The sequence below is a fragment of the Hylobates moloch genome, unplaced genomic scaffold, assembly GCF_009828535.3.
Source record: "Hylobates moloch isolate HMO894 unplaced genomic scaffold, HMol_V3 SCAFFOLD_11, whole genome shotgun sequence".
Taxonomy (NCBI): Eukaryota; Metazoa; Chordata; class Mammalia; order Primates; family Hylobatidae; genus Hylobates; species Hylobates moloch.
In genome coordinates, this window is record NW_026652286.1 from 27,074,521 (window position 1) to 27,097,984 (window position 23,464).

Below are 23,464 nucleotides of genomic sequence, written 5' to 3' on the forward strand. Positions count from 1 at the left end.
ATATATATATATATATATATAAAACTCTTGGGGTCATTCCACTTGTTCAGATCAATATACATACTTATATATATATTTAGAGCAACTAGTATATGGCAGCCAGTTAAGCGTTCAGGACCTAACAGTAGACAAAGCAAAGATTTCTGCCCTGAATAGCTTCCATTCCAGCTGGGGAGACAGTCAACCAACAATAATCATGGTAAGTATTATTTGTGGTATATTAGAAGGTGATATGTGGATTGAAAAAATGAAAAATTAGAGCTGGGTAAGTGGGGTAGGCTCTGGGGAGGATGGTTGGGAAGGTTTCAGGGAGAAGTTGGTCAAGGAAGAAAGTCAGCGTGAGCCAACTGGATGTCTGGGAGAACATTTTAGATGGAGGGAACAGTTGGAATCATGGCCCTAAGAAGGGAGTGTGCCTGGCTCCTAGGAATAGCAAAGAGGCCAGTGTGGCAAGAGAGGGGGCACAGGTGGGAGTAGGGAGGGGCAGACTAGGTGGGGCCAGGCAGAGCTCTTACTCTGTGGGCAACAGGGCTATGGCAGGGACTCAGGCAGAGGGGTAACAGGATCTAACCTTTGCACAGAATCACCCAGTTGCTACGTAGCAAGAATACTGCAGGGTTAACAGTAAGGAGGCCGCAGCAGCCAGCAGGCAAGGGACAAAGAATGGGGATGGCTCAACCAGGTTGTTGTCAATGGGGCTGGTGAGAAACAGATGCCAGATACATTTTCAAGAGGAGCCACCAGACTTCATGGGGAGTGTGAGAGAAAGAGAAGAGTCAAGGTGACTCCCAAGTGTTTTGGCCTCAGCAACTGAAAGGGTGGAGTTGCCATGAACTGAAATGGGGAAGTTACTTCTGTCTCTCAACCCAATTACTCAAGGCCAAACTCTTTCTTCCTGGCTGCAGGTTCAGAGCTGCCAGAGATGGGCTGCACTCCTTTTCTCTCCACTGCGACACCGCTGACCGGGACACCTTTTCCCTGCCCCACAGAACAGCAGTCTCTCCTCCCTCCTTGTCTCAAAGAACTTGCAGTGCTAGGGATGGAAGGGAGGAGCAGCAGCCAGCTCCTCTCTATTTCTACCAAACCTGCTTCTCTCCTTCCCTCCCCTTGAAGTCTAAGGAGAAGTGAAGCCCTTCCACACGTGGATGTTAGGAAATCCAAGGGCATCTGACGTCTCAGGGCTGGCCTCACAGCTGTCAGGTGGGGCTGGGAAGAGGAGATGCTACAAAGGCAGGCCCTGAGCAGCCTGACTTTCCTGCCCCCAAAACAGCATGGGGATGGGATGGGAGACAACAGAGGAGTATCCTTTCCATCCCCTGACCACCTGGGGCTGGTGGGAAATGAGCATGGAAAGAAGAGGTGAGGGAGAGGACATGACCTAGACAGCGGTGGCTTATAGAAAGAAATCTCCAAGGCTGGCATGAGTTTAAGAGACAGCTGTTCCCATTTCACTGTTGGAGGCTGTTTAGACACCATCATTCCTGAGTTCCCTCTGTGGACAGGTATGTTTGTCCCATTTTGCAGAGAAGTTAACTGAGGTTCAGGTTAAGCATCTCACAAGGGATTAAATATCTCGTTCAAGGTCTTGAGACAAGACTTAAGCCCAAAGCTTCCCCACTCCAAAGCCCCTCTTTCCATGAACGCCGTTCTATGAGCCACATGATGAGAAATGTGTATGGCAGGGCCAGGACTAGGGGGAGGCAAGTGAGACAGGAGGCATCTAGGGTGCAAAATTTACAGAGGCATTCACTGTCAGGGGCCGGCCCTGCACTTCAGGAACCAGAGGGTGAGTGCCTCTCAATTTTGCACTCTAGGCACTTGCTCACCTCACCCAGGTGATGCATTCATTTTTTAGATGGTGATCACGGTGAACTGAGAGGGCCAACAGTTTGGTTTATAAATCCTGGGAATGCCTCAAATATGAGTCAGGTGTGCATTGGAGGCTTTCTGCACAGCTAGTTCCCCTGTGTCAGGGGAGATTTAGAATGCACCTGTTTCCACATTGCATTGTCAGAGGAATTAAACCTGAACAGTAATGAATTACACTTGGCAGGAGTGACACTGACTCGCCCATCTAAGCCTGTTGGCCTGACACCTCCAGGCGTCCTTCTCACCATGGAACCCCTGAACAGGTGGTAAAGGCCCACCGGCCTGTACGAGCTAATTAGGTTAGCTTTGCTTCCTTGCCACAACTCTCAGGCAGAGGCGCCCCTGAGGGCAGGTGGGCTGAATTTGACCTTCAGGCTGCCTGCTGGTCGCCCGTGCCTCTGGAATTCTAGCTGCTGGAAAACAGTCTCCAACAGTGAAATAGGAAGACCTGTCTCAGAGGAAGCAACCTGCCAGTCCTGTCTCCTAAGGCCCTAAACAAGAGGAACTGAGTTTATCTGGCTGCAGGAGGATGACATCTCTTTTGCATAAAAATGACAGTGTTCCTGGGATTTCAATCACAAAGAAGTTCATCATAAAGCACCTTCAGCTGTGCATCCACCTTGGCTCCCACATAATGCTCCATGATTAATGTCTGCACAGCACAGGACAGGATAGTAAATTGTGATTCATTATTTCTGGTGGTGGTCTTCATTTAAAATAAAAATTGATCATTAATCTCTGGTTGGAAACTTTTCTCATTGAAGCAGAGAGATAAGTTGGCAGATCTAAAAGAAAAACATATCTGCTCAAAACTTCCTGTTCCAGAAAGCCTATAAAATCTATCACCAAGAATTAGATTCTAAATCAGTGGAAAGAACTGGCTGCAATGCCATTCCAAAAGAGCACAGACTAATAAGATAAAAAGAATCCTAGAGAATATTCTAACTCTTGATTTTGCAAGTGAAGACAATGAGGCTGTAATATATCCTGTGACTTGCCCAAAGTCACACAGCAAGACAGCAGAGACTGGATAGAAATGCAGATTCTGATTTACTGTGGGGGGATTTTTTTTCCCCACTATATGAAAATGATGACTCCAAGCCGGGCGCGGTGGCTCACGCTTGTAATCCCAGCACTTTGGGAGGCTGAGGCGGGCGGATCACGAGGTCAGGAGATCGAGACCACGGTGAAACCCCGTCTCTACTAAAAATACAAAAAAATTAGCCGGGCGTGGTGGCGGGCGCCTGTAGTCCCAGCTACTCGGAGAGGCTGAGGCAGGAGAATGGCGTGAACCCGGGAGGTGGAGCTTGCAGTGAGCCGAGATTGCGCCACTGCACTCCAGCCTGGGCGACAGAGCCAGACTCCGTCTCAAAAAAGAAAATGATGACTCCACAATTCCTCATTTACTGTCTAGTCTTAATAACTCCTTCTTGGGAGAGAATGTCTTGTATTAGAAAAAGTCTAGGCCAGCTGGGCGCGATAACTCACACCTGTAATCTCAGCACCTTGGGAGGCTGAGGCAGGGGGATCACCTGAGATCAGGAGGTCAAGAGTAGCCTGGCCAACATGGTGAAATCCCGTCTCTACTAAAAATACAAAAAAATTAGCCGGGCGTGGTGGTGGGCACCTGTAATCCCAGCTACTTGGGAGTCTGAGGCAGGACAAGCACTTGAACCCAGGAGGCAGAGGTTGCAGTGAGCCAAGATGGCACCACTGCACTCCAGCCTGGGTGACAAAGCGAGACTCCATCTCAATAAAAAAGTGAAAAATTAAAAAAATTTAAAAATTAAAAAGGTCTAGGCTTCAAAGCCAGATAAGACCTGGGTTCAAATCCCACTACTGCCACTTAAAAGCTCTGTGACTTCAGGCAATTTACTCCACCTTGACAAGCCTCAGTCTCTCTACAAACTGGGAATCAATGTGCCTCTAATGCCTGTGAAGCAGCCAGCACAGTGCCTGGCACACAGCGTTCAACAAAGCTCTCTTTCTCTTCCCATCTCCCCAACAAAGCCACTGCTTTGGAGATGTCAAAGTGGCACAATACCCAGTCAATACAGCAGCCATTCAGAATAATAAACACGAAAGGAGATAATGTTAATTAATAACAGACCATACACCAGGTAGTAGCATGCATATCTCACTTAATCCTTACAGCAATCCTAAGTATTATGCACTATTATCCCCAATTTACAAATTAGGAAGTGGGTTTCAAAGGTTAAATAGCTTGTCCAGAGTCACACAACTAGAAAGTGATAGAGCCAGGATTTGAACTAACATTGGCCTGACTCTGGAGCCACAGGCCATCCTTCCTCACATCATTAAAAGGTGCTGTTCTCACCCTCCTCACCTATCACCTCTCGTCCTGCAGTCTCACCTTCCAGCCTGTACTACTAGACACCTATCCGGCCACTCACATCATGGTTGAGATCAGCTTGTCTCCATTTCTAGCCGTAAGTGACAGTCTTGCCCATGGGATTTTGATTGAGTATATACTTGGCTAGTCTTGCTGAGCAATTGCTTGGCTGGGCCCTTTGGAGATGATGAAACTCCCACCCAAGCTCAGCTCCAAGCCACAGAAGGTGAGGGGTCCAGGAAACCTCAGGCCATGCTGGGTATTGTCATAAGGGTCAAGTTAACATTTCCCATCTCCCTGTAACCTTAGAAAAACAATCAATCCAGTCTCATGGTACTCACTCAGAGCCAGCAGTTTCCTCAGGGGTCACTGAATCCCAGTTCTCATTTTACAGAAGGGGAAACTGAGGTCACAGAGTAAAAGTGCCCCCAAACCTTCAGCTCACCCAGCAAGTGTTCCGACAGAATAATCTCAGAATTAGAGGACCTTAGACATCACCCAGTCCAATTGCCCTCACCTTAGAAATGAGGAAACTGAGGACTTCTAAAATAGCTAGGAAAATGTGCTTTTCATTTATTGGCCAAAAAAAAAAAAAAAAACTTAAAGCTAAGAGCAAAATCAGAAGCTCTGCCATGTTTCACCGCCCAAGTAGAGATATCCCTACACAGCAAACACCATGAGAATTCCCCAAGGACAAGGGCCCAGGTCTCTCACTCCTGGGCTGGTTCTCTCTAGTTGGCCTGATTCTCCCCATACCCTGTGATTTAAGGCATACCACCTGCCTCAGGTAACCCTGACAAACCTGCCAGAATCCACCACTCAAGTCCCTGTGGAACTAGATGACATGAAAAGCAAGCACTAATAAGAGCCGTAATCAAAAAATGTCCATGTCCCCCAAGGAGAAGACAGTTTGGTCTATGTGGCTAATAGGTGCCGAGATTGCATGCCTAATGGAGAATGCAAAGCACGCCTGGGGGTGAAAGATGGCACTGACTACCCTCCCGAAGAGAACCAATCCTTCAGAAGTTGGTTGATTGTAACATAATCGCAGAAATCCTTGGCCTGGATAATCAAACCAAATCTCAACTCCACAACCTATGGTCTCAGAATCCCCCATTACATCCTCATTCCTTGAGCCTTAAAGACATTTTTGTTTCATCCTAAAACATGCAAATACCTCTTGGGGTAATTAAATATTATTGCATGTTATCAGAATAACTGGTTAACTCTTCAGTAGGTTTTTCTTTTGTGTGTGTGTGTGTGTGTGTGTCAGGCGGGACAGGGTCTCACTCTGTCACCCTGACTGAAGTGCAGTGATGCCATCTTGGCTCACCGCAATCTCCACCTCCTGGGTTCAAGTGATTCTCCTGCCTCAGCCTCCCAAGTAGCTGGGACTACAGGTGCCCCCCACCATACCCAGCTAATTTTTGTATTTTTCCTAGAGATGGGGTTTCACCAGGTTGGCCAGGGTGGTCTCGAACTCCAGGCTTCAAATAATCTACCCGCCTCAGCCTCCCAAAGTGCTGGGATTACAGGCCTCAGCCACCACACCCAGCCTTCAGTAGGTTTTTCTAAGGCTGCAAGGAGATGAAGAAATGTTACTGTGACCCCTACAACAATGCCCACTGTGGCTTGAGGTTCGATGGGCTCCTCTCTTTCTGTGGCTTGGAACTGAGCTTGAGTGAGAGTTTCACCATCTCCAAAGGGCCCAGCCAAGCGATCACTAAGTGACCCTTACCAAGTAACTGCTCAGCCAAAATTCCATGGGCAGGACCATCTTCCTTTAGTGCTAGGGGCACATGGGGTAGAAGAGTGTCAAGCTTAGAGTTGAAAGAAAGGCAAGGAAGGCCACGAACATGGTGGCCAGGAGTGAGGAGAGGGAATCTACTACACAGTTTTGATCTTCAGCCAGCTTCTTGGCAGAAGCAATAACTAACTTGGCAGCCAGACCAAGAGGCAAAAAGCCAGCAGCACAAATTCCAGAGTTTAGGGAAAGTGACTGAATGATATCAGGGAGGTTCCTTCTGCTGAATGAGTGGCAGCCCCCAAGAGGAAAGGAAGGAAAGCCTAATCAGAGTACCCCCACCATCGATTGGGAGCTCTGTATATATGTGTCTCATTTAACCCTTAAAACAGCCCTGCAAGAAAGGTGTTATTATCCCCATTTTGCAGATGAAAGTGAAGTCACTTGCCCACAGCCCCTCAGCTGCTCCAGGGCAGAGTCAGAATTAGCAGCCACAGCTCCTGACTCTCTTTCCAGTGCTCTGCCTGCTCCCCAAAGCAACCACCCCTCGGTGTCACACAGCTTTCTCTTACTTAGATAAATCCAAGTGCTTACTTTTCCTGAAGTCTTGATTCCTTTAGCCAACGATGCATACACAATGACCCAAGCCAGGAAGAGGCAGAAAGCTAGTGGCCACCTGATCTCGCCAGGATATTCAATCCCTGCAGAAATCTTCAGCACAAAGTACCTGAGAATTGGAGGGAGGGATGGGGGGAGTGATAGAAAGAAGGAGAGAGGGAGGTGACAGGCAGCAGGCCTGAAGCCTCCAGTAGAACCAGGAGACTTGCACAAAACCCCAGCATCCTCCACCCGCCCCTCCATCGGGAACCTAATCACATCAGGCTGTGGGGAATTTGCTGGTCTGGGCTCTTGCCCACAGCCGTCTGCAGAGACTCCAGCTGGATTTACTGTGCCCTTGATTATGTGCTGGGAGGCTGCTCACGGCCCTGGGCAGGCTTCAGGACAAGGCTGTCAGTTGCATTGTCACTAGCACATCCCCAGGAGAAGTGCAACCCTGAACCATCAAGGGTGATTTTTGTGTGTTTTCTGTATTGCTCTACTCTTTTATGAGAATTTATTCTGGTAGTATTTGTGTGATTTTTAATTTTAAAAATTATTACATAGTGGAAACTGCATATGCTAAATGGGCAAAAAATGTGGCCCTGGATTGTAGTTCAAGTTGTGTGGGCATGTCCTGAGGCTGAGGTTGGCTTAATTATAAAAGCGGGGCTGCCTAGACCTTGCTCCAGCAAAACATTCTAAGACAGATGAGCAGCTGCCAACAGAGAGGCCACTGGTCAGATGTAGCTGCTGCTGGCAACTCGTATAGATAATGAAGACATCGTGGTCTGCCTGGCCAAATGGCTAGCAGGGCAGCCTCACCCCTGAGGACAGGAGGCAGCTTCAGGGACAGTGCCTGATAACAGATTTAGACAATTCTTTCTACTCCACAACCATCTAGCCATACATCCTCTGTGAAACTGCTGTGTTTGTAGGTTGATGTTTTTCTGTGACCTAAAGGAAAGGCAAGCCAGCATCCAGGCTCTGCAGGACTGTAGGAATGATGGCCCAGAGCGTTCTGACCTGCTGAAGGAAATGCAGGCAGCAGCCCCGCTCCTGGTCCAGCCGGCTGGCTTGAGAGGCTGTTTGGCAACACATAGCCATGCTTTTGATAACAGTGATGGCCAACTCTGTGCAGACAGAGTCTCTTTCAGGCCAAAACCCTGGCACAACCTGGGCTCAGAGTTGACTAGGGAAGACCAAGGCTGGAACTAAACTTGGTTCCAAGGCAAAACCCTGAGGACCATATTTGCCAAGCAAGGAAAAAGACCTTCTCCATGTCCCATCCCGAAAATAGGTAAACCATATAGTCCACGATTCCACGACTTAGCTATCTCAACTGCTCCATGCTTCAATTGTAGGACCTCAAACAAGTCCCAAGAAACTCCTAATGACATTTCTTCTTAGAAATCAAGACTGGCCCCAGAGGATTAGTAAAGGCCACCAAAAGCAGGTTTGCAAATCACTTTCTAGTACAACTGACTGCATGGATTAAGTGTACTGGAAAATGATTTGCAAACCTGCTTTTGGCGGTCTTTCAGATTTCATCGTACTACCAGGTCAGACTCAGTTGCTCAGCGCTCAGGGAGAATTAAAGGCCCACCCTAATACCCCCATGGTAGTTATGGTCAAAGGGGACTATTTAATTAATTAGGTAACTCTCCCTTCTGTTCTGCAGGGAACAACTATGTACACTCTGAGTCTACAGGAAAGAAAACCAGGAATAGGAAATAATCACAGTTGGGAGAAGAGTCGGGGTATTAGCAACCATTTGTTATCATCTAAGTGAAAGCCACAAACTGGAGGCTCATTGATTTATGCATTTTATTTGATCCCCATGTTCTATTTGAATTATTTTACTGCCATTTAAAATAGGAGAGATCACATAAAAATCCAGATTTTATTTCCATCTTTTATTGTAAAATAGAAGCTCTGGCAGCACTGCCCCACATTTTCACAAGGCAGTGATCAGAGGGGCTGGGCACCAGTGGCCTCCCTTACATGTGACAGGCAGCCTCTTTGGTTTGCCACAGTCCTCACCCCTCTCTATCATCTCACTTATTTTCACTTTACTCATTTATATTCCTGCCATGCCCGAGTGCATTTGAATTTACAACCCCTGAATTAAAGTTTAGCTAGAGAACACTCTTTATGTATCCTATGATGAACTCTGTCTACATTTATCTCCCTTAAGATATAATTTCATGGCTGGGTACAGTGGCTCATGCCTGTAATCCCAGCACTTTGGGAGGCCGAGGCGGGCAGATCACAAGGTCAGGAGATCAAGGCCAGCCTGGCTAACACGGTGAAACCCCGTCTCTTCTAAAAATACAAAAAATTAGCCGGGCATGGTGGCACGCGCCTGTAGTCCCAGCTACTCGGGAGGCTGAGGCAGGAGAATAACTTGAACCTGGAGGCAGAGTTTGCAGTGAGCTGAGATCACGCCGCTGCACTGCAGCCTGGGCAACAGAGCAAGACTCCATTTCAAAAAGAAAGAAAGAAAAGAAAAAAATAATTTTATGAACTTCACTAAATCTTCCAATGGTAGCTGAGGATCTTCAAGTATCCCTGAACCTCAATCTCCAATGTCTAGCAATACTGATATTAAAAAGTACAAAACTAAGGCAAAGCTGTAAAAAAAGGAAAAAAATGAATTTGTTCTTATTTACACTAAAACTTTGAACATGACTTCTTTTCTTTTTGTCTCTCTTCCCTGAAGCCAAGTGCAGATGGAAGAAAAAATAATCTGGTTAACTGACAGTCCACTTAGATCACACTTGATCAAGGTTTTGAAATGGGCTTTTCATCAGCATCATGAATTATAGCCTCACTGATTCTGCTCCTACTGCCGTCATTCATCCAGCTCTGCTTTCCAGGCTCACAAGACACGACAATCTGCTCTTGGAAGCCAAACCAGGAAAAAAACCTTCCTCTCTGGTCTCATCCCTTGGGCTACCCACAACTCTGGTCTGCAAATTGAATATTTGTTAATTCACTGTGTTTCTCTTAGAAGGTAAAAAGGGAAAAAGAAAGTCACCTTACTTGAAATACTCTTCACTTCCACTGACAAATGTCTTATTGGCCTGGCTGGTGAAATTAGCCATTGTCAAGTTGGGATAGGCGGTCATGCAGAAAGTCGAGTTCTTGATCTGTATTTTGGGATGGTCACTGATAACACAGGAATCTGTTTAGGAGAGGACAGAATAGAAACACAGTGAAATCTGTACAGAAAACAGAGATGTGTCTCTCTGCAGCAGTTTAAAAACAAACGCCAAAAACATTTGCAAATATTGGAGAGTAACTTCAGGAAAGTATTAACTGGGCAAAGCCAGATATATTAACAAAAGAACCAGAGAATTATGTTTTCTCCATCAGAGCCCCCAGTCCCCACAGCTGCACCTTGTACTGATGACAAAGGCATTTACAGAGCACTCTCTATGTGGTGGGCAAGCATTTTGCGTGCGTTATCTCATTTAATCCTCACAACAGCCTATGCAGGAGGTACTATAGTCTTCCATTTTCAAAATAAGGAAACAGGCTTAAAAAGGTAGGTAACTCTACTGAAGCCACACAGCTTATGAGGAAGAGAATCAGGATTCGAACCCAGATCCTTTTGACTCTGCAGAAAATAAATAAATTGCTGAAACAAATTTAATTAGAAAATAAACAGACCTCCTGAAGGATACTGCTACAGAAGGCTTTCTAAGAAGTTCACCTTGGAGCCACAGCCTGGCACCACATTTAATAAGTACTCTAGGATACACGTGCGGTGTACTTTCTACTCTCACGTGGGTAAGCAGAGGCAGCAACCACGCCATCTACCGCGGATCCTGCGACAGGACCTAACAGCGTGGTGCTCAACTGGGGATGAGTTTTCTCCCCAGGAAATAGTTGGCAAGTCTGGAGGCATTTTTAGTTGTCACACCTTGGGGACCTGGTGCTTACTGGTATCTAATAAGTAGAGGCCAGGGGTGCTAATACTAAATATCCTACAATGCACAGGACAGCCCCAACAACAAAGAATTGTTCAGTCCTTAAGCCAGGCATGATGGTACACACCTGTAGTCCTAAATACTTGGGAGGCTGAGGCAGGAGAATTGCTTGAGCCCAGAAATGCAAGGCTGCAGTGAGACATGATCATGCCACTACATTCCCAGCCTGGGTGATGAAGCAAGACCATGTCTCTTCAAAAAAAAAAAAAAAGAAGAAGAAGAAGAATTATTTAGTCCAAAACATCAGTAGTACCAAGGTTGAGAAGGCCTGATGTAGGCAGGGATGGAGAAAGGAAATTAACCATGCGAGTTTTAGTATGTCAGGCTGTGTGTTGAACACTTTCATGATGATCTCATGAAATCCTCATAAAACCCAGGAGGTATATATTATTATTGTCATTTTAAATAGGAAGAATCTGAAGTCTTTCTGACCATTTTACAATGCCTCTCTAAGAGATTTAAAAATACAGAGAAGCCGACAAATACCTTAAATAAAGAATCCACCAGGACTAATCCCAAAGGACATTATTTTGCAAAGGAGTACATAGTAATAACAACAACAACAACTTACACTTATATGGCAGTTACCACGTTTACGGCACTGTTTTAAGTACTTTACATGCATTGACTAATTTAAGCCTCACGTCACCCCCTATGAGAAGGTACTGTTATTATCTCTATGTTACAGATAAGGAAAACTGGGGCACAGAGGGATGCAGTGGCTAGCCAAGGTCATACATCAAGCCAGGATGTAAACAAGCTCTCTCTTTGGAGTCAATGACTTTAGGCACTCCAATGTGAATAGGGAGCAGGGATTATAAATTCAAACACCTACAGAAGCCAGGATGATGACACAAATAAGGAAGGCATAAAATTGGAAAATAATAGAGAGAGGTGGGGACTGTGGCCAACCAGAGAGCACTCCAGCCAATCAATGCCAAGCTTTTCCAGATGTTGTGACAAAAGATGCAGAAAATCTCTAAACTTACATGAAATATCTCCATTTAAAAATGTAGAATGTGTTAAAATTGTCTTTAAATACCATGAGCAACAATAACAAAAAGTGGCTGGGCAGGGTGGCTCACACCTGTAATCCCAACAGTTTGGGAAGCCAAGGCAGGAGGATGGCTTGAGCCCAAGACTTCAAGACCAGCCTAGGCAACATAACGAGACCCCTATCTGTACAAAAGATTTTAAAAATTAGCCAGGTGCAGTACTGCACATCTATAGTCCTAACTACTCAAGAGGCTGAGGGAGGAGGATTGCTTAAGCCCAGGAGTTCAAGGTTGCAGTGAGCTGTGATTGCACCACTGCACTCCAGCCTGGGCAACAGAATGAGACCCTTTCTCTAAAATAAATAAATAATTTTAAGAAGCAGGCTTGATCTGGTGCATGGACTCCCAATTTATGTTCTCTGTGGAAGAGCATAGTGGGCAAGAATGTGAGTTCAGACGTTCCACTACTCCCGAGAGCTTGAATGAGTTCCATTTGTCCAAGCCTCCATTTTCTGGTCATAGTTTTTCAGGGTTGCAGTAAGGACTAAATCACGAGAGATCACAAATGAAAAACCTTCCCACGATGCCTGGCACACAGCTGGCACTCAATAAATGTTGGCCATAACTCAATCATCATTGTTATGGCTTTTTCTGGAGAGAGTATCTCTAGTCTTCAACATCATCTCCCACAAGGCCACTTGCCTGCCATAGATTGCCTACCGCTTCCCATACACACCGCAGAGTTTCTTAGAATGTTGGGTAAAAATGGAAATAATAATAAGAATCCCTTCCCTTTCAGTAGTTCTTTAGACCAAGGTTTCTCAATAGCTGTACTAATGGCATTTGGGGTCAGATAAAGTAACCGCAATAGGTCCATTGCCCAACAGGCACAGTGAGTCAATACATCACCAAGACACTGCGTTGCAGCAGAGAAAGAGGTTTAATCAAGAGAAGAGGGCCTTTTGTAAGTCACCCCAGAATTCCAAAGGACCAATACCCCTGCAAGGGACAGCCTGGCCCCAGGAACAGAACACGCTCATGTGCTGATAACACAGAGAATGACAGATGGAGGGGCTGCACAAAGAAAGAGTGGGGATTGACACCTTGGTTTCACCAAAATAAATAAACAAATAAACCACTGGGTAAGAATGAGATAGGATCTGCTCAGCCTGGTCATATACTCACAGGAAGCAAATAGAGTTTCCTTCGCTGCAGCAGAGAAAGAGGTTTAATCATAAGAGCCACTGAACAAGGAGATAGGAGGAAACCTCAAATCCATCTCCCCAAAGAGTTTGGAGCTGGGGTTTTGGAGTAGGTTGAAGAGCGCAGGGTGAAGTCCTGGGACAGAGAGATGAAGAAATGTATTCTCACACTAATTCAGTTCCTCTGTGGGAACGTTTTTTCATTTGTTTGTTTGCTGGTTTTTGAGACAGTCTCACTGTGTCACCCAGGCTGGGGTGCAGTGGCACAATCTCTGCTCACTGCAACCTCTACCTCCAGGGTTGAAGTGATTCTCATGTCTCAGCCTCCAAAGTAGCTGGGATTACAGGTGTGTGCCAACACTTCCAGCTAATTCTTGTATTTTTAGTAGAGACAGGGTTTTGCCAGGTTGCCCAGGACGGTCTCGAACTCCTGGCCTCAAGTGATCCATCCACCTTGACTTCCCAAAGTGCTGGGATTACAGGCATGAACCCCTGCTTAAAGCTGGTAGGAGTCTTTAAACTGGTTGGCATCAGCTGTTTTGCTGGAATTCAGGATCTGCTTAAGCAATTCTTAAGCAAAAGCCTTATGATTGTAACATCAGAAATCTCACCTATAGGAGCAATGGGGATGCAAATGTATGTAGTGTTACTCAACTTTTGGTTTCAAGGAAGTGAGTCAAGCACAGCCTGATTAATGCTGATTATAACAATACTTCTGTCTAGAATTCTTGTTAACACTGCAAGGACAGCTTTAATAATTCTTGGCTGTGGGACCGTCCTGTGCATTGCAGGATATTTAGCAGAATCCCTGGCCTCCACTTACTAAATGCCAGGAGCCCACCCAGCTGCAACAATCTAAAACTTCTCTGAACGTTGCCAAATGTCCTGCAAAATCTCCCCTGGTTGAGAATCTCCACTTCAGAGCCTAAAAATATCTTCCTATTCAAAGTATCTTCTTTAATCAAATAACAGAGTTTCAGGAGGATTCCCAACTAATCATTATCAAATATTTACCAGGAAAGCTTTTGTTTCCCCCAGCAGTGACATGAATGAAGACAATTAAAGAACACTCCACATCTCTGTTCTGTAAATAAGCACATAAGTTATTTCTCGCCCTCCTGCCAAGCATTACGTCCACCCAAGACTGGAGAGATCACTAACACGAGGTCAAACACCGAATCTCTCGCTTCCCAAGTTGCAGTTGTGAAACACTCAGGCAGCCTCACTAGAGAGCGTCTCTGGATGTCTGTAGATCACTGCCGCCGCAGCAGCACAAGGTCACCGTTCCTGCAGCAATGCAGCAGGGCTCCCAGGCTCCCCACTCGCTCGCTCCGCAGCCTCAAGCCTCCTGCAATATCCCCTCCCACCACCGGGCGGCAGGAGCATGCTTCCCAGCGCCCGGCGCCTTCGAGTCCACCAGCAAGGGAATGAGGGGCCATCTCATCAGAGAGCTCTGAGGCCCCGCAACCCCGAACAAAGAACAGCGATAATGATCGTGCTAAATTGGAAGCTGTGGAATGGGATTCTCTTTACTCGGGCAATTATTAACAAATGAAAGCACATGAAAGACCAGGGAGAAAAGGAATCGTTTAATTAAAGTTGTAATGAAAATGAAGCCATTCCAGAAATAGAAATGGTATTTATGTTGTTCCTATTTTACGCGACCCAGCTAGCTCCTATTTTCACGTAAAGCCGCTGGTCTCACTTGACAGGGCACAGACTAGTCATTCTCCATTACAGATACTTGGAGAGTTGAGTCACCCTAAGGATGGCAGCCTCTCTTACAACCTGCATCAGAGAAAGATGTGGCAGATGCTGCCTCTCCCCACCCACAGATCCAGGGCTTTCCTCTGGGGCTGGAGTGGGTATGGTTGCCTGGTATCCCCGTGGAATGTGTCCCTTGCAGCACTGAGAGTGTCATGGGGCAGCTCCAAGCTGCACATGAAGGTCACAATAGCTAGCCATTCAGCCTCTCTCCTGGGATGAGTCCTTTTGCCCAGCAGTCCCAGGGTGTGGATAGTTATGGGGTTGTGAGAGAGAAGGTGAGACTGGAAGGCAATTGGTAGGAAATGCTGGGGAAAGAGTTTATCCATCTCTTAAGGAAGTGTTGCTCAATATGACCATTTGGGAAACAGCCTGGGAATATCCGTTGTCTAGACTCCTGATTTGTCAGCAGAGCAGTGGGGCTCTGCAAGTCAGGCCACCATCAACTTTTCTAAGTCACCCCAGAATTCCAAAGGACCAATACCCCTGCAAGGGATAGCCTGGCCCCAGGAACAAAACGCACTCATGTGCTGATAACACAGAGAATGACAGATGGAGGGGCTGCACAAAGAAAGAGTGTGGATTGACACCTTGTTTTTCTTTCCACCAAAAAAAAAAAAAAATTAAAACACTGGGTAAGAATGAGATAGCATCTGCTCAGCCTGGTCATACACTCGCAGGAAACAATCAGCGTGAAAAATGTACATTGTTTCCTTGTGCTCAGAGCTTGCATCGTTTTAATGGTTTATACCAGATGAGTAGAAGCTGAGCTGTGTCATATCTTTGCTCTGCCTTTCATGTCTCCCAGGCAATGGTGAGCCAGACTGGAAGCCAGGGACAGGGGCTTCTGTGCCTCTTGCGCCTCCACCCATGTGCCTGATCCAGTCAACATGCTCAGCCTGCTTTAAATACACACACACACACACACACACACAGAGAGAGAAAGAGAGAGAGAGAGGGGGAGAGACAGAGAGAGAGACTATAAAATAAACACATGTTCATGGCAGAAAATGCAGAAAAGAATGGCATCTTTCTGGGTCTGCGACAGGGAAGAATTCATCTTTTTGCCCTTAATATACTTGAAGGGTTAAATAATGTCCAGTTCCATCATGAAAAAAGCTGGTTTCAGAGAGCAACACTAAGAGCCAATCATACAGAGATCACAGGAAGCTGGTCTCGGCACAGACCTAGCTGAGGAGAATTAGCAGATCTACTGGGGAAAGAAGAAACTACTTGTTTCTAGGTTCCCTTTAAAATGACCAGAGCTTCCAAAGTGACTGCTACTAGCACCTTTTATTTGTAGAGTTATATACTTCTGCAACTGTATCACACCCTTCATTTCTTTTCTCCTTACAGCAATCCCCATAAGGTAGGTAGAGGAAGAACATTTTTATTTCTATTATTTAGAGAAGGAAAACAGATCCAGAGAGAAGTTACTTGACCCAGACATACCTACAGTCAGTGACAGAGATATAGACCAGAAAGACTTTCTGACATAGCTGCCCTGCTTCTCGCATTCACTCTCTTGCCCTTGACCCTAGAAGCTGACACTTTCCGCCAAGGCCTCAAGTCCCAATCTATTTCACATCTGAAACATCTTCCAGGAACACTCCCTGACTCCCCAGTAGCTTGCCCTCTTCTAGACACTACATTTTTATCAGAGTGGTCTGAGGATCCACTCCCATATTCACCTCAGGCACTCAGCAGTATCTTGTGAAGTCTGGCCCCAGGATCACTCTCCTGGACTCTAGGAATTAGGCCATCACTTTTCAAATTGTACCGTGCAGATAAGTCACCTGGGAACCTAGTTAAAATGCAAATCTCATTCACAAAGGCTAGGGCGGGGCTTCTAACCACCATCCAGGTAATGCTGCTAGTCTAAGAAACACTATAAAACAAAATAAGATTCTACAACGACTTGTTAAAATGCAAATTTTCTGAACCCAACCAAATCTATAAATCAGACTATCTTGTGGGCCTGTGAACCTGCATTTTTAACAAAGATTTCAGCAATTCGTAAGCAAACAAAAATTAGATTACGCACTCCTCTGGGCCAGGAGCTCCTTAAATGTTAGAATTAAGTATATTTGATAGTTTGATGTAATCTCTGTGTTCCCGGAACCTAGTATAGGTCCTAGCATGCATAATATATGTTCAATTATTTTGCTGAATAAATGGATAGTTTAGAATATACACACCTAAAGCAGATATTTCCAAACTTACCTAATAAAAGTTTGGTTTTATCTTTGCATTCTGGCGTATTCCAAGGGTTGTTGCAGGAGCCCCAGGGTAGTACAGACACAAAGGAGGCAAACAGGTAGAAAAGTGTATAGCAAATAATCACATTGTAGTATATGGCTATTAGGACAGAGATGATCAGCATCGCGATGCCACAGCCTGCAGAAGCAAAAATTCCAGGGGTTCATTCCATCTTAAATGCTATGGAATTCTTAGAGTTGGGCATAGGGTGGGGACCTAGGTCTAGGCTCTCTTGTACAGAATGGATGCACTAATAGAAGAGTGGACTGTATGTCTACCAGGGATATGAAGGCATTCTGCTGGGAACTCAACAATGCCAGAGGTGATCTTGGGCCATTATTCAGAAGGACCATATAAAGGAAGGAAAGAGTTAGTCTTATTAACCACAAAGGCAGGTCTCCCTCCCTGGGGCTGCATGGTGCCAGAGGGGACAGAGTAAGAAAGGGCCTGAGGAGGCTGAGCGGCAGGCTGGACTCACCTTGTAGAGCTGGGATGGCCTTCCACACAGACACTGGCCCCTGGCTGGCAAACTGGCCCAGCGACACCTCCAAGAAGAAGATGGGTAATCCAGCCAGAGCCAGCATCATCAGGTAAGGGATGAGGAAGGCACCTTGGAAAGAGAGTGGGGAGTGAGAGCCCTGGGAGGCAAAAGCAGGCTGCTGCCCTCCTTAACCCTCTGGGTTGGGGGCTGGGCTCCCTCTCAAAGAACTAAAGGACAATTTAGCTCCATTCCTGAAGAAGCCTTTGATGTCCTTTCTCAGCAGCAGTCACCCACAGATATTTAAGAGCCCTCCTCCAAAAAGTATAAGGGTACCCATGCAAATACACTCCTTATTTCAATTCTCCACTGGCAGATGGCTAGGGATATGTGCTGATGGGGTTTTATTATTTTCTTTTTTTTAATTATAGCACTTCAATTTCCCAAAATTAAGCCCTCCCAGAGCTCAACCAGTCCATGCCTTTGACTCACTACTGGATTCAGGTTGGTGAAATCTTATCAGAGCCTCAGCCCTCCCAGGACCCAAAATCTTCTAAGCTAAACTCCAGGAGCCCTCCTCTACAGTAAGTTACCTGAACACCTTCTGCCAACCAGGGTTGGGCAGGCTCTGCCAGACAGCCATTGGGGGATACCCATCCTTCTTCCTAAACCCATCTCCATCCCCATCACACACTTCTCAACGCCCTTCTCCATGTGAGAAGTTCCTTCCATCCTTCAAGGTTAACTCAAATGCTTCCTCCTCCAAGAAGTCTCCCTGCTGTGTCCCCACAGTACCTTGCTCCAGGCACCGATCACTTGATAATTTTTATGTAAGTGTCTTATTCAGTCTGTGAGCCCCTAATGTTGTTTGCGCTGCATCTCTTTATTCCTCAAAATGCCCCGTCTAGGGCAATAGTGCTTGGCAGGCCTCCATAGAGTCGCTGAGACTTCTCTTGGGTTCTTTCCCTTCAACATTCTTTGAGGTTGTTTGGGAGGGACTTGGGGAATGGTCATGATTTTTTGAGAAGGTTTTGACCAGAACGTGCTGCTGCATGGGCCAGAGTCAAGGTGGGTACTGGAGATGCGCGAGCGCACAACGCTGGCCTCAGCGGAGGGAAAACTGATCTTTCTCCGTCTACTCTTCATGCTCCCGCCCCTCCGCACTTCCTGTTTGATGGCGGGACCTTTCCTGCCCGGGACTCTCCAAGCCAGGAAGGCCCAGGGGCAGCCACGGGCTGCTGGGCAGTAAAACCGGGGTCCTGCTTTATCCTCTCAAGACAGGGATTGTGCCGTCCTCCTCTGCTCCTGAAAAGGAGCGGCGAGCCCTCCACCCCGCACCGAGGGCTGTGGGGCGTCGAGCCGCAGTGCGGAACAGGCTGCCTCCCATCGCAGAGCCTGGCTCCTCCGGAGGCCTGAGATCTGCTCCCCCGCTCTTCGCAGATCCCGGGCGGGCAAAGCTTGGGCACTTGCGCGGGCCAACATCCTTTTGCTGGAACTCCCTCCCCATCCACTACCCTGAGTACCCACTCCCCTTCTAGTCACTGGAAGCCTTGTTGTAGCATCCCGGCCTAAGGGCGCCCTGCGGAAAACCAAACGGGAACCTATCTGGGTGCCTCTATTCGTGTGGCCGGTACCTGGACTGTTTTCAGGGCACCCCCGATGGCAAACGCTCTGCGGTCCTCATAAGTACTTGTCAAAGTGTCCTAATTTGGAACTGGAGAGGAGGGGAGTAGTGGCCTACGTTTTGCGCTTTAACCGTCGGGTGGTGCAGCACCTGTCCGTTCTGCTGCAACAAATTCCGCCTGAAGCGGACCCAAGAGACAAAAACAAAAGAACAAAAACCCTTAAAATGCCTGACCTATGGGGTGAAGCAGTGCATTGCTTGTCCCTTCGGTCCAGTTGAGAAGATGTGGGACGGGGCTCTAGGTTCAAATTCCTATTGCTAGACAGCGGCCGGCCCCGCGGCACCTAAACGGTGGGAGGGCCAGAGGGATCTTGAATGTGCCAGGTCCCTCCTCGGTGGGTACAGAAGAGGTACAAGGGAGCATAGTGGTCCAGCAGCCGATGCAGGCCTAACTAGAGTCCTCCCCATCTCTGAAACGGCTTTCCTTCAAAAGCAGCATCTTCCCCCAATTTAGTGCAAATGAAAGAAACCTGTTTTCGCTGTACGATTTTACTAAAATCAAAATATGTTCTGCTTCAAGAAGCAGAAGAAGGCGGGTGGGGGGGTTGGGGGCAGGCACTTCTGAGAGGTTTTTGACAGCACAGCCTCAACCGCTTCCCCCTCACCTCCTAGCTCGCCTAAGGAGTCCCCCAGGAGGACAGGATATAATCCTGAATCAGGGCTCCAGGACTGTACAGCTGCTGGCTCTAACCTCGTAGGATGCCCGGAGGGCCGCCGCTCTCTGAACACTTGACCGCTAGCACCCGTGCTTACGTGGCTCAGGACCTAGGCCCCAAAACTGGGTCAGTGGGGGTTTGTGGGGCCTCACTCCTCCCTTGCGCCCCTCTCTAGATAAGATACTCCGGGATCTAATGCCGATGGATTATGGTCGCCCCCGCCCTCTGGTTATGCACTCAACGCCTACGAGGTGTAGGGCTGGAGCATGAGGAGGCTGTCCTGAGCCTCCCCGCCCGGCGGCCCTGCCTGAGGGCTCCTGTCCCACCCAACCCTCAGGTGCCCGCCCCGCCCCGCCGCAGGCGGAAAGAGCGGAAAAGCCATACCTCCCCCGTTCTGGAAGGCCAGGTAGGGAAACCTCCAGACATTGCCCAGCCCCACTGCGTACCCCACCATGGACAGGATGAAGTCCAGTTTGCTGGACCAGTTCCCTCGGGCCTTATTCTCATCCCCTTGCTCGTCCTCCTGGGGGCGGAAAAGCACATTGTCGATAACAGCCCCTAGTAGGTCCACAAGCAGGCCCCTTCCACCCTTCCCCCGGCTAGGGGTCCTTCCCAGCAAGCAGGCTCCCACTTTTCAACCGAGGATGCATCGGCAAGCAGGACCCCAAATCTAAAGAAAGGATGCATCTACAAGCATGGACCTCACCCCTCAACCCTGCACTGAGAGTCAGTCAGCAAGCAGGTCCTCAATTCTGATCTGAAGATCCATCTTAAACAGACCCAAAACCCCTCTTTCCCAGATCATACAGTCAGGGCGCACCAGCAAGCAGCTCTCCCCAAACCTTGGACCTGTAAGGTGATTGCAAGCAGGTCCCTCCATCCCCAACCCCTCACCAAGAATTTATTTTGCAAGCAGGCTCCCCCAACATCATGCCTGGAGTTCCCAGCAAGCAGGTTCCTAATTAACCCTCTCCCACAAAAAAAGCCTTCACCACACCCCCTCCTCAGCCGTTTCTTCCTTTAGAGTGTGTGCCAAGACCAGAAAGAGAGCTGCAATGCCGAAGCCAGCCGGAGCCCCTGCCTTACTTTCTTGACCAAGCCAGAACATGCCTGGTCAACTAATTTAAGAAGGCATCCTTCAAGACTAATGCAAGGGAGATGGGCAGGAGGGATATCTGAAGGTGAAACAAGAGGGAAAACAAACAAACAAAAAAGGTTGATATGGGAAGAGACAAGCCATCTACAACCTTGAGTTCTGGTCTAAATTTTACTAATAACCAGCTGGATAACCCCAGGCAAGCCACTTGCTCTCTCTGAACCTCCGTGTCTCATCTGTAAAAGAGGCTTAGAATAACTGTTCCCTGAAGCCCTTGCCAGCTCCAGCAGTCTATGAATCTTTGAGGCCCATTTCTTCAAGCTCACACTAAGATGCTTTCTTGGGGCAGTGCCTGGTCCTGGAATGCCTCACTACTAAGCAGGAAAAATGGGGGGAGACAACCCCAAATAAACTCTGAAAATGTTCAGGACACCTAGACACTGCACAAAGCTTTCCAGGGACTCAGGCCGCTGCACAGTTTCCACCTCCTCAGTCACCCTTCACCTCCTGATAGATCTCATACTTTTCTACAGGCTGTGGAGGACACAGCAGCAGCTGTCAGGAGAAGTCTTAGGGAGGGAGAAAGGGCCAGGGTGAGTGTCAGAAAGGCACAATCAGAAAGATGGGCAGGGTTGAAAATAAGTACTTCCAGAAACCAAACATCTTTAACATCTTCCCTCTAATCCTCCCACACACAGACCACCTCCATTCCTAATCCCACCCTTCAATCCTTCCAGGGCTGCAAAGGGTGGGAGTTCCAGCTCCTTCTGCCGCAGTGCAGAGGTTAAGCAAGACAAGTGAAACAAATATTCTGCTCCACCTGGGGTCACACTGTGGGATACATGCTGTCAGAGGCAGATAATATACATAGAAAAACACTCCAGATGTGGACCCCAAAAGGAAAGGCAAGTGGGAAATTCTACGTTTATTTCTAGTTCTGACACCATAAGCTCCTGCTATGTGGGCCTGTGGGTAAGTGTGAATGTGTACGCATGTGTGTGTGTATGTGCAAACACTAGAGTGACTAAGGATAGAAGGGCTGTATAAATCCTAAACCTCACACAGGCACGAATTTTGGTCCAGGCCCCACTGCTGGATATATGCATAGCCCCTGAGGCCAGGAGAGGAGAGGAAATAGCAGAAAGGCAGGCAGTGAGAAGGGAAGAGCTGAAGTTGATGAAAAAGGACAGAAGAAAGAAGAGATCAGAGAAGGAAGGAGAGAGATGAGACGGAAATGGAAGAGAACAAAAGCCTATATGAGATAGCAGGCCACCAGCAAAAGCTGCCTTTATTCATAACCCAAGGATTGGGATTTGCTCTGTGGGTTTTTCACGCCTCTAATTAAGTGGTAAAGGATCAAATGCAAAAGGGGATTAAGATTGGTGGGGCCTGAAGCTTATACAATTGAGGGAGGTTACTTTAGGGAAAAAAATAGAAAATTACGGCAAAAGTAGACACCAGGTTTTGGAAGGGCCCAGGCAAAGGACAGGCCCCAAAGCTTAAGCTTCAGTAGCCTCAGGTAAACCCACCTCGCATCAAATGAGTTCTCATGTAATAAGCGTAACTGGCAGTGTAAAGGCTACAAAACTTATACTATTATCCTCCTACCCCTCCACCCCCAGCCACCACCACCTGGCTTTGTTCTGAATTTTAACCCTCTTTTTGTTTAATTAAGAAATTATTTTTGAAAAGAAAAGACAGTCATTGGCAGGAGAGGGAGTCTGTCTGCATAAAAGGGTGGAACTATCTGCCTCAACTGCTTCGTGGATCTGGACCTGTATTCCCGCTACCGCCAAGGCTGGGAAGGGGCAGGTCGTGGCCCCTCTGGCAGGGTCACTGCAGCCCTCGCGCCCTGAACTGCCGACCCCAGCGCAGTGCGAGCTTCCGAAGCCCCAAAGCCGCCTCCCGCATCCATCACCTGGCACTGCCAACCGGTTTCCCCATCAGCATACGTGCACCCGCCACGGCCCGGCTGGCCTCTCTCGCGCAGCTGGAGAGCAGGACACTGTGCGGGCCGAATGCAACCTGCTTACCTGGGTGGCAACGGTGGCCACGCTGCCCGGGAGCACGGACGTGATTCCATCCGTGCCCAGCACCACGGTGCTCTGGCTCATGTTCACCCAGCCCACAGCAGGGGTATTGTTCCGCTCCAGGGTGCCCTTGCCCACACTCACGTTCGCATCCCCCTCCGGGCCTCGCAGAGAAGGGATCTTACAGTGCAGCGCGTTGCCGGGCCGGGAGCTCCCAGGAGGGGGGGCGGCCTGCGCGCCTTGCGCCTCTCTCAAGTCCCGCAGAGCTGCAGAGGCCGCCTGCGCCCGCGGGCTACTGAGTTTGCAAGACCCCACTCCTGGCCGCTCAGCCTCGCAGACTCGCGCGTCCGCTGACTGGAAACTTTGGGCGCCGGTGGAAGCGGACCTTGGCACACGTGGCGGCGGCGGGGCGGCAGCCGCGGGAAGCTCCTGCTCCGGGCTCGTCCTGGGAGCGCATGGGCCATCCGGGTGGACCTGCGCCGCCGCCGCCTCCGGGCTGTTGGCTGGCTGTTTATTCATTTCCTTGGAAGCACTGCAATCCTGCAAACACAATGTCGAGTTCGTGCAAAACAAAGTCACAATAGCTTTTAAAATACCTGTATCTACATATGGAGACACAATATCTGGGGAAGCACAATCTGAGTCCAGACACAATATCTAGGGAAGCAAATTGGAATCTGAATTTTTTTTTAAAGAAAGGCTGCAATCAGTATTTCTCAATTTGCCCGCTTCATCAATAACC

At 47.9% G+C, this 23,464-nt stretch overlaps 1 protein-coding gene across 1 annotated transcript in view; it reads right to left on the reverse strand.

The window, feature by feature from the left end:
* Window positions 1-23,464, reverse strand: part of SLC6A5 (solute carrier family 6 member 5) — a 60,245-nt gene that overhangs the window by 35,530 nt on the left and 1,251 nt on the right. Inside the window, exons 2-7 of the mRNA XM_032168005.2 lie at window positions 22,726-23,262; window positions 19,981-20,119; window positions 17,257-17,388; window positions 16,743-16,916; window positions 9,609-9,750; window positions 6,561-6,693 (exon numbers count right to left, since the gene is read on the reverse strand). Of these exons, the coding sequence (XP_032023896.1) occupies window positions 6,561-6,693; window positions 9,609-9,750; window positions 16,743-16,916; window positions 17,257-17,388; window positions 19,981-20,119; window positions 22,726-23,262 (1,257 nt within the window). The remainder of the gene's footprint in view (window positions 1-6,560; window positions 6,694-9,608; window positions 9,751-16,742; window positions 16,917-17,256; window positions 17,389-19,980; window positions 20,120-22,725; window positions 23,263-23,464) is intronic.